Raw genomic sequence first — 10,754 nt, 5'->3', positions numbered from 1 at the left:
CAGATACTGCACGAAGCGTTTCTGAGGGCTGATACCACATTCACATTATTCTAGACCCTACTTCTTTTTAAATGTCCGATTGAAATAACGCGATGTGTTTATTTCGGCGTAGGAATCCTGTAACATAATAAAACATTTCAATAGTTGCTACTTGATAATCTTCTCTAAACGCTAAATGCAGAGACGAGCTTGCGCCCTCGCGCCATGCAGTCACCCATCCCATTTTCTCGTGACGTAACGGGGAAAGGAGCGTCTGTCTTGGGTCCGCCAACAAAACAGAAACTGGGTCTAACCAAATCCCTCAGCTAGCTAAACACACACAGCAGCCGAGGCAGAGAGCACAGAGCAGAGAGATGAGAGCTGTCACTACACGAAACAAGCCAGTCCTCCTTCGCATAACTCCACGAATAAAAAGCAAGGCGCAGCAATCCTTTAAGCAACTGTAGGTTTTTTTCTTCACAGAGACGAATAGACCCCCTTTTGGTTCCGTTTACCTTCAATACCGTCTATCCAAACAAACACCTGCTTGAGGAGTTCTTTATGCTCGGATAAGCCACTTCACCAAAGGACTATAATTCCTACTTCATGTGAACGCCTATGATAATAATGCTTCCTAGCCCTGTTATTTCTGCCTCCACCACGCCGTTCTCAGTCAAGGACATACTGAAGTTGGAGCTTCAGCAGCATGCTCAACAACAGCGACTTGCCTCACACCTCGGGCCGCCCCATGAGAGCTCTCACCCGGGTCCACAGCAGCACCCTTACACCCTCCGGTCGCCCCCGTCTTGTATGCTGGCCGGCAGGGACAGGGACAGCCCCAGCCCCGAGCTCTCGGAAGAAGAGGAGAGGATGGCCTACCTGAGTAGTCTGACGGTTCAGGAGCGGCTGATGGAGACGGGTCTAGCCGGGGAGAGATTCCTTTCCCCGGGGCTGCAGGGACATTCAGCCGACACCAGCCTGGAGGTTGAGCAAGAGGACATAGACGCCAGTGAGTGGGTGATTCCTGGATTACCAGCACAACCTGAAAGAAAGTATTATATTATTTTATTTTAGGTTCAGTAGGATTGCAGTAGTGTAGGTTATCAGTCTCATATATTAAATCCGATTACATGATAATACACCCATAATGCAACCATTAATATAGGCCTAATTCATTCATATTTCTTCTTCCATTGAACTAGACTACTTCAGTTTAACGACGTCATCTACATGCAGGGATCATATGTAAATAAAGGATACATCGTTTTAGAGAAGAAAAAAACGTTTTTGACAATTATGCATGGTCGAATCACCAGATATAATAAAATCCTAGATGATTAGTTTTATAAAATAATTTAAAGAGCCATGTGTGTTTTTGTTATTGTCAGCTACACACTTAGGCTACACAATGAGCTGAAATGACTAGACTACCGTATTTGTTCTACACAATTGTTCTGTTATTGGACCAACTTTAACTAGGCCCTAATTACTGAATGTATTTACTGATTGAATATGCTTGAAAAAGACCTAACTATTGAATGTATTTAGGCCTACCCTTTATACAGAGGATCCCATTAAGATAAAAAAGAAACACATATGACATGACGACATGAAAACAACTATATTTCAAGAACAAACATAGGTATCTGATTTAATTTCCCCTTGTGGTTAATTGATATTCGTGTAATTGATTAGCCAAAGAATCTACTCTGCTGGTAACCAATGTCTGAATCAGTGCCTGTGGGAATTATAGAAAACACAGGCAAAAACAGCATGTAGCCTACTGCGGATCTCCAGGATTAGAATATATGTTATGTATAGCACATTTAGATTCATCTGTCAAAGTTAGATGACTAAAATCCCTCTCTCCTCTATTTCTCCAGAATCGTGTGGTGCAATGGGGGTGAGGGCCTGTGAGGAGTCCCCGCAGGCACACTCGGACTTGGAGAGACTCCCAAAACAGCAGAGGACCCGGCGGAAACCGCGCGTGCTCTTCTCCCAGGCGCAGGTGTTCGAGCTTGAGCGGCGCTTCAAGCAGCAGCGTTACCTATCCGCCCCGGAGAGGGAGCACCTGGCGAACACTCTGAAACTGACCTCCACACAGGTCAAAATCTGGTTCCAGAACAGGAGGTATAAGTGTAAACGGCAGCGGCAGGACAAGACCCTAGAAATGGCCGGACACCCTCACCACCTTCCCCCACCTAGGAGAGTGGCAGTCCCGGTGCTGGTGCGGGATGGGAAGCCCTGTCTGGCTGGATCTCAGAACTATAATACATCCTACGGTGTTGGAGCGGCCAGCCCCTATAGTTATAACGGCTACCCGGCTTATTCTTACCATAATCCAGTGTATACTAACACATACTCATGCACGTACTCTAGCCTGCCTGCTCTAGCACCCAACTCTACTGCTAACGCTTTTATGAATATGGGTCTGGCGAACCTGGGCGCGTCGCAATCTCAGGCCCAAACACCGCAGGGAACAGGCTGCCAAGGAACTCCGCAGGGCATTCGGGCCTGGTAGCTGAATGTGATGATCTGCTTGTTGATTAACAGTTGATCACGTCGATCACTAGCCTACAGTATTTTGGGGATAAGGGAAAACCTGTCTGTGTCCCATGCAGCGAAATAGAAGGATTTCTCATTGAAATATATTAGTTGTTCCCTCATCAACGCGGCAAAACTACTGTTGGATACAGATATATACAATGGCAACATTGCAGACGGACTAAAACGCGTGCGCAACCGTGCGTAATATGGCCTAAAGCTGTTGGGTGCTTGTGAACTAAGGATGTGAATGACAAACATTGGCAATGATTATATCTGAGCTCTTTACATCAGAAATATGACTTTACCAGTAGCCGACTTGGTCTTTACCAGTGAAAACAGTATTCTTCAACAACATAACAGAAACTCCTTAAATAAAAGATCGAACATGTATGAGGATTATTTGTTGTTATTTCGAATTGACCATTTGCCGCTGCCTTTTTTAGTCACTTATTTAAGATATTGTGCACTTAAACAATGCCCGCTGCGGTTTTTAGAAAATAAGCATATATTGACAAATAAAGTGAAACATTCGGGTATCAAAATTCAGACATGTGTTGATAATATTTTCTGAGGGAAAATAAAAGTGTCGTATCCTTACACTCTCCATCGCAGTTCCGAAAATAGTTTCTAACGCGGCTGATATATACTGTAACTGAAAGAGTTTCTAATGCGGCTGATATATACTGTAACTGAAAGAGGGCGTTGGTACAGTTCAGTGTCCTATGTCGCTTTGTTTGTCTACAGGACCGCCGAATGCCATTACCGCGACGGGCATAAACGTTCTCTTGGGAACTTGCTAAGGGAGACACTATACACTTGCAAGTGTGTGTGTGTGTGTGTGTGTGTTTGCGTGTGTGTGTGCGCGCGCGCGCGCGCGTGTGTGTGTGTGGGAGGGAGGAAGAAAGAAAGAAAGAAAGAAAGAAAGAAAGAAAGAAAGAAAGAAAGAAAGAAAGAAAGAAACCTTGTAAATGCCTTATGACATTTTTTTGTGGCTGGTTTTGAGTTGAGAGAGAAATGAATAGCCGCGTTCTTTCAATCTATTTTCTAAAAGGTGTGCTGTGTTTGTAGTCGGCCCACACATACATATGTGCGCACTAATTTCGGATATATTTATACCGTTTTTTTAAATGCTTTGATTGACGGTGGTTGAAAGGGTAGGCCTATTTCGTGATATTTTCTTCTTATCGGCCTTTGAGAAGCGCGCTTTGGGTTTTTAGAGGTTTTCGAGAAGGGGCGTTTGGTCTCTGGTTTGCGTTAGACAAATTCAGGCCGTCAATTAGGCCTATGCTGATTATTTGTAATCTAAAGATACAATTCAATTTTGGAAACATTTAATACTACACGATTAAAGCAAAAATATTTAGGCCTATCTTAATTTCCCCAAAAATGCTAATTATTCTCTATTGAGCATTTGTTAAAGGCCTGCCAAAAGATATGGCTCTGCCAGCATACTGATCGCCATTGAAGGCCGTTTCCCAGCCATCGCTGTGTGAGAGTTGAGGGGAGAGTCAGATAGAAGAGCAGGCCAGGAAGACAGACAGAAACAGACAAGAGCCAGAACTCAGACAGACATCATGGAGAATGGAGAATTTAGGCCAGAGACGGACATTATCCAGACAACGCGCTGTAACAGTCTGATCGTGTATCCACGAGGGTCCACACGGACACGGCTTAGTCTGAACTGATCACCTATTAATAGCCTTGTAATGTTAAAATGACATTTAAAAGCGATTTATTATCATTTAGATATGAATATTGTGATGAAGAAGATAATGATTTTTAAATTCAGAATGATAAACTGTGAAACTTAAATTTCGTAAATCAGCTATAGCTACACACACTATTTCAAACCAGTAACTCATCACATTCATGCCGACTGACTTTCCTTTATTCGATGTATCATTGGGTGTTGGCCTAGTCCAATTAAAAACACTGATTACATTGACGATTGCCACTTATTCAATTCCTTTTTGCCGTTGAGGAAATGTTGCTGTGTTCTCATGGTAACTTCCATCCAACTTCCAATCTATACAATGGGAAACATGGTCTTCCTAAACAGATTCCCCAATAAAGGATGAAGTTCAATGGGAGGAGAGAGTAACAGGGTTTGGGTTTACACACAGAGGAACTCCTATCACTTTGAGGTTTCCATATCACCGCTCATTAGAGATAGTTAACCGTTTTAAACAAACGCCCTGTCTCTCCCTATACACAGGACTGATCCAATACGGGACGCCATTAATGGAGATGGATAGAAACGTAAACAGAGTGTTTGTCTCCAGCGGTAGGCGCGAGGCCGCTTCCCCGGCTACTGCACTGCGTGTAGATGACATACCTGTGTCAGGGTAAGTGGCAGGGAGACCTTCAAATAAATAGAGTCGGCGACAGGAGGGCGATGCCTGAGGACGCGGTGTGTGTCTGTGTGTCTGTGTGTGTGTGTGTGTGTGTGCGCGCGCGTGTGTGTGTTTGCGTGTGTGCGCGCGCGCGTGTGTGTGTGTGTTTGTGTGTGTGTGGAGAGAGTGCCAGAGCCGTGATTGCTATCTACCGCTGCCAAAGATAGCAGCTCATCCACCATCCACAAGGAGCACCGCGCTCCCGGAGTTTCCCAAAACAAAGTCTCCCATGGCAACCCTTCAAGAGGGTTACAGAAAACAAAGGCCAAATATAGAATACAGACAGGTATAGGCGGAGGAACTGAAGGACAGAAGGCCCACCTCACTCTCTCCGCCTGGTCTACCCGAACAGCAGGAGCTGTCGGCGGAGTTAGGAATGACAGCGATGCGCTCCAGATCCCCACTAGGATGGAAAGAATGGAGACATAGATAAACATGTCTATGTTTGAAAATTGCATAGGCCTATGTAGGCTATATGTTTGTAATAGGCTTGCCAATGCTTCTGAATTAAATGTGAATCATATTGAGGAGATTGTGATGATGTTGAAATAAGTATATTTTCGTTACGCATGCATGGGAACCTACAATAGCCTACATAGATTCAGTCATTTAGGATACCATGAACACCTGCAGGTTTGCTTAACAACATGTCCATGACTTCTCCTCCAGACATGTTTTGACACCTCTGGGCTGTGTGTTCTCTGTAGTCAGAGCAGAGAGGGAGAAAACACAACACAACCGAGGAGCAAGCTCAGTCATCTGTCATCACAGCACCTCATCAATGAAACAATACAGACAGAGCGGGAAGTGTGTGTGTGTGTGTGTGTATGTTCGCGCGCGCGTGTGCTTGCGCATGCGGAGGGTGATTGCAAGTTGCTGCCCATCAAGGTAATCTGTTAAATTTTTCAAATTAATACTATTTCAAATGCTATTGAGATGTTTTCTAATTGTCTATTCCGGAAAATGGCACTTGAGATAAGGCTAATGACAGGACAGAAATATATAGAACTAAAAATGTAGGACAAAAAGCTATTTAAAAAAATCCACGAAAGGCAGAACAATTATTAAGTCTTATTATGTAAACAGTTTCCCATACATATTTTATTTGAGATCCTGATTGCAGTGTTGTCTTGATTTTATTCAGATGATTTTGTTCTATCGTGAAGATCCGTCAGTTCTGCGTGGAGCCACTCCTCAAGGCGCCGGACTGTATTTCCATACTCTCCTAAACCCAGTTAATAATGGCTGAGCCATTCTGCTGAGTGTGGTAACCATTACTACCACAGGGAGACGCTACTTACTCATGAACTAACTAACATGGACTGCTAGTTAAGACTACAGGTGCTAGCTACAATTATTATTCAAATGAAAGTGAGCGGATTACTTCAAGAATGTTTTACATTTACGCGCAATGATCCTCTTCGTCTTCCGGTTTCCAAATGCATCAGCCTCTTCGCCATGGTTACCAGAAGAGCTGCTGGAAGATGGGTGACCAACTTCTTTCTGTTGTTGAAATTGTATCGTTTCTAAGCGAACAGCAGTCGCATACAATTAATTCACTTTCACATTTAAAAAAAAGTTCATGTGTGCATTGGTTTCTTCATCCTTTTCTCCACTGGCCCAACTAAGATCTGTTGTTGTTACTCTCTGAAAAACATATGCAGACAAACGTGACACCTTAATACAGGTCCACATCTCAAGTCCTCTCACACACAAATGACTAAGAAAAGAGAAAAGCAGGACGGCAATAACCGCTTCACTCATTGTACCAACATTGATGTATATAGGCTTACTGTATTCACCTGACATTTGATCCGTTATGAAGGCCACACAAGTACACTTAGAATATAACTTTGATTGAACAGTCATGTCGCTGAAAGTTCTGAAGCATTTGACATGTGGGACATGTACTGTATAGCCAACTGTAAGAACACTTTAAGCACCATTTTAGCTTCAAATCCACATCGAGGCAAAAGCACAAGAAAGGGGATGAAGACAGTACAATTAGTGTCAGAAAAACCCTCTAAAACCATGACAAAAACGCACAAGGGACCTTCTATGAACATAACTTTTTGGTATTACTTACAACTAAATGGACAGAGGCGCCCAGCACACATTTGTAGACTAAAATAAGATAAATAAAATACTGTTTTCATGTCACCCTTTTTACCAAACAAATGAATGTAGGCTAATCTTGAAATGCGGAGGCCCCATGGAATTCCTATAGTGAGTATGGATAGCCTAAGAGGCCAGAGGCGGTGAGGCTGTAGCGTACGGCAGTCTCCACATCAGTAGTTATTGATCCTTCATAACACATCAAAACCAGATAAGAGCCATACAGTACACAAATACAAGGTTCTTAGATCTTGCAATAGCCCTTCACATATTGCCCTCAACAAAATCCCCTCACATAACAGCAGGCCGTTCTCGTAACTGCTGAGGGTCACTAAGTTTTCCTCATTCCTAACAACAGTGTCAAAATCAAACAAAAGTTTAAAAAAGGCATTTGTGCTACCTCCATCCATCATAGTCCATAACACTTATACAATCACTACAGGCTTTTGCTCCTGGTCTCCAAATGACGCCCAAGTAGCCAGTTTATCTCTCCGTCATCAATTAAAGTCAAGCGCTTGAGGGATAGACTTTACCCCGCAAGGCGGTCCAGGGCGGGGCTAATCAGCTCACACAGCCAATCAGCGCAGGCTTCAGTGGCAGTAGTGAGAGTTGTAAAGCAGACATGACATTTACTGACACATCCGCTGTTGATTAGGCCAGAGGCTGTTTCACCGCAATTAAATGACATCAGGAGAAGATCGAGAGAAAAGAGCAGAGAGGACAACCCAATCAATACCTGGAGAGTTTTCATTGTTGAGGGGTTCTGATAATGCGGGCCGCACTACTTTCGAGAGTGGGTTGAGAGAATATCCTAATAGAACTTGCGTTGTGATAAAAGTTGGTTTTGCGTAAATGTCATCATGGCGCTGGGCCGCCCATCTTTCTCCATCAACGACATCCTCACCCGGGGACGTGACACACGAGACAACATTCACATTTCACGGGATCTGACAGATCTATGCGCGTTAAAGCTGGCCACCATCAACCAGGATCAGCCAACCGAGAGAAGGGATGGGAGCTCGAGGGGCCCCGGTTCATCCACGTCGGACTGCAGTGAGGAGCACAAACAGGATGAGATGGAGATGATACACATCCGCCAAGGAAATATTCGTTCCTCTCCCGGTTTGGGCGACATCAGGAACCCCACGTCTGAGGCCGGTAGTGAAGAGTCCACTGGAGAAGAGACGGATTACATGTCATGCAGAAAAGGTACCCTCTCAGTCTGTTGATAAGATTATTGATATCGACCAGGAATGTAAATGTAGTCATGACCCAGGTTTGTTGTTGGAATGGGATTATGCTGATCAATAGGCTACTGTAGGCTACAACGCGTTGTCTCACCACGCCACAGCCATATACAGTGAGCAAACTGTCTATATCGGCCTACAGTGAACAAAATAAATTCTGCTTTGAACAAACTAAATTCCATATATAGGGAAAAAAGTCAGTTCTGTTTGGCTATTTCCAGCCTACATTTGATATGGCTTTCGATTTGTATTTTAAAACGACCGAAGCAATAGGCTGTATATAATAGGAAGCATGCTTAATAATCACATGATTACGAGTAAAAAATATAACCCTTCTTACTGGCTTGGAACTTGTAATTTATTGAGTAATAAACATCACTGTAAGTGATTGTGGACATGTTTGCTTGAAAGACGTATTGTGGAAACACGCTGTGTGTTGGAGCGACATAGACTAGAATACGTTGTTGCTATTTCAAGCATAAAGACGTCGCCTGTTTGCCAAATAACCACAAGGCATTTTTTATTTCTTCTTTCCTCCAATACAGACATAAACAACAAACAACTACCCAGTCTGGATCAAGACAAACAGAGGGAGGAGGAGGAGAGGGAGAGTAGTTACAGCACCGTAGGCCAACCCATATCTGGTAACAAGAAGCGCTCCCGTGCGGCCTTCTCCCACGCGCAGGTCTACGAGCTAGAGCGTCGGTTTAACGTGCAGCGCTACCTGTCTGGTCCTGAACGGGCGGCCCTGGCGGGCGCCCTGAAGCTCACGGAAACCCAGGTGAAAATCTGGTTCCAGAACCGGAGATATAAGACTAAACGGCGGCAGATGGCGGCAGAACTAGCCTCCCGTATCTCCTCTACACCCGCCACACTGGCTAAGAAAGTGGCGGTGAAGGTCCTGGTTCGAGACGATCAAAGACAGTACGGTGAGGATGACCTGTCCAGTCCGCCTGCTCTGCCTCTCTACCCGGCCTACCGATATGGATACTACCCCTACATGTACTGCTTCCAGCCATGGCTCTCTAGCAATGCCCTTTGTGGGAGCATGCATTGACACAATGGCGTAGCCATGCCTGAAAAACATGACATTCATTAACTTTATGGATTCAGGCCTACTAAAAGAAGACAAAGACACGCGGTCGACATTTCTACGTGCGTTTCTGTGTAAATACTTTCTTTATTCTCTCGTGGAGAGGAAGATCATTTCGCCCCACCGTGAGCCTTTTGATGCTGTAGCCTACACCTGCAAGGACAATCCTATCGCCATCACTCAGACAACATTGATGGATACAGCTAAATTAAATACTTGTCCTGAAGAAAGTAGATGGTCTAGATAATAATATTGAAATTATTACGCAGGAATGTATAGCCAAATAATAACTCAATAAAGCTTTAAAACAATTTGGCAATCATCAGTATCCTCATTTCATTTATTTACACACACAAATATAACTCTTATTATAAAACAGGAGGAATATAGGATTAGGATTATGAAACAATATAGGTTAATATCAAGTGCTAAAATCGAAATCGAAACCAATTTACATTTCTAAAATGTTAATACACTTTTGACAGAATTTTCGATCTAAGCCTTGAACTTTAAAATAACTTTTCACATTCGGATACATGGAGTCTAACAAATATCTAGGTAAACTAAAATAGTTTTTCTCCGATTCAAGCCAACAGCTATCTTCATTCTGAAATTCGAACCAGCAAAAAACATGGATATCGAGACATTATATTCGTGCCTGGTAAACATTGAACCCACAAGGACAGAAATGTGTAGCCTTCAACAAGATGATCCAAAAGACTTTGCACCAATGAGGACGTGATGAGTGTGAATATGGCTGTTAATATTATGGTCGAGATCTTGAAGCCTGAAGCCTACAAGTTAAAGTAACTAAATCTAACAATCTAAAAATGCTGGGTTTGAAAAGAATCAAATGTTATAATTCAATATGAGGCTTACAATGTAAAGGTAATTTATTATGAACTAGCTAATTAGGTTAGTTTATATTCTATTCATTTAAATTCTAGAAGATTTCACGTTTTCAAAATGTTGAGCCAAAATAATTCATGTAAATACGGTACCTGCTGCTTACACTGCCCCGATTTGTTTTGTGGTTCGAGTGTGCAAATATGGCTTCTACCTTCTCCAAGGGATTTTCCAAACAGATCTCTGATACTATTGACATTATGGACCATAAATAGTGACCGTGGTTGAATTGCAAATCAATGTCATATTAATAGTAGGGCTATAGGCCCACCTGTAATTCGTTTACAGACACATTTCCCTATTCACTAATTAATAATACAGATACAACCAATCGTAATAAAATCATAATTGTTGATCATTTAGATACATATTCAAATGTACAATTTGAGTAGCAAAAATGCAAACCCCCCTAAACATAGGCTACATTTAGTAACTTTAATCCTTACCTAATACACCTTGATAAAAAGTTACATT

At 42.9% G+C, this 10,754-nt stretch overlaps 2 protein-coding genes across 3 annotated transcripts; both read left to right on the top strand.

The window, feature by feature from the left end:
• The first annotated feature begins 289 nt into the window (after positions 1–289).
• LOC115201573 (homeobox protein Nkx-2.5) lies at positions 290–2,916 on the top strand. 2 transcript variants are annotated; one of them, XM_029765334.1, is made up of 2 exons: positions 290–1,027; positions 1,863–2,916. In XM_029765334.1, the coding sequence occupies exons 1-2, from the start codon at positions 598–600 to the stop codon at positions 2,498–2,500; spliced, it is 1,068 nt and encodes a 355-aa protein (XP_029621194.1). In that variant the 5' UTR covers positions 290–597; the 3' UTR covers positions 2,501–2,916. The 2 variants fall into 2 exon arrangements, with proteins under 2 accessions (XP_029621194.1, XP_029621195.1); XM_029765335.1 differs by having other exon boundaries at positions 291–988.
• Positions 2,917–7,615: 4,699 nt separating this feature from the next.
• On the top strand, positions 7,616–9,693 carry LOC115201572 (homeobox protein zampogna). The gene is made up of 2 exons (XM_029765333.1): positions 7,616–8,243; positions 8,827–9,693. Exons 1-2 carry the CDS (start codon positions 7,895–7,897, stop codon positions 9,336–9,338), a joined length of 861 nt encoding a protein of 286 aa, XP_029621193.1. The 5' UTR covers positions 7,616–7,894; the 3' UTR covers positions 9,339–9,693.
• Positions 9,694–10,754: the final 1,061 nt, after the last annotated feature.

This window comes from Salmo trutta, chromosome 10, assembly GCF_901001165.1.
Source record: "Salmo trutta chromosome 10, fSalTru1.1, whole genome shotgun sequence".
NCBI lineage: Eukaryota > Metazoa > Chordata > Actinopteri > Salmoniformes > Salmonidae > Salmo > Salmo trutta.
The sequence above is the reverse complement of the archived record's forward strand: the minus strand, read 5'-3'. Positions and strand labels throughout refer to the sequence as shown.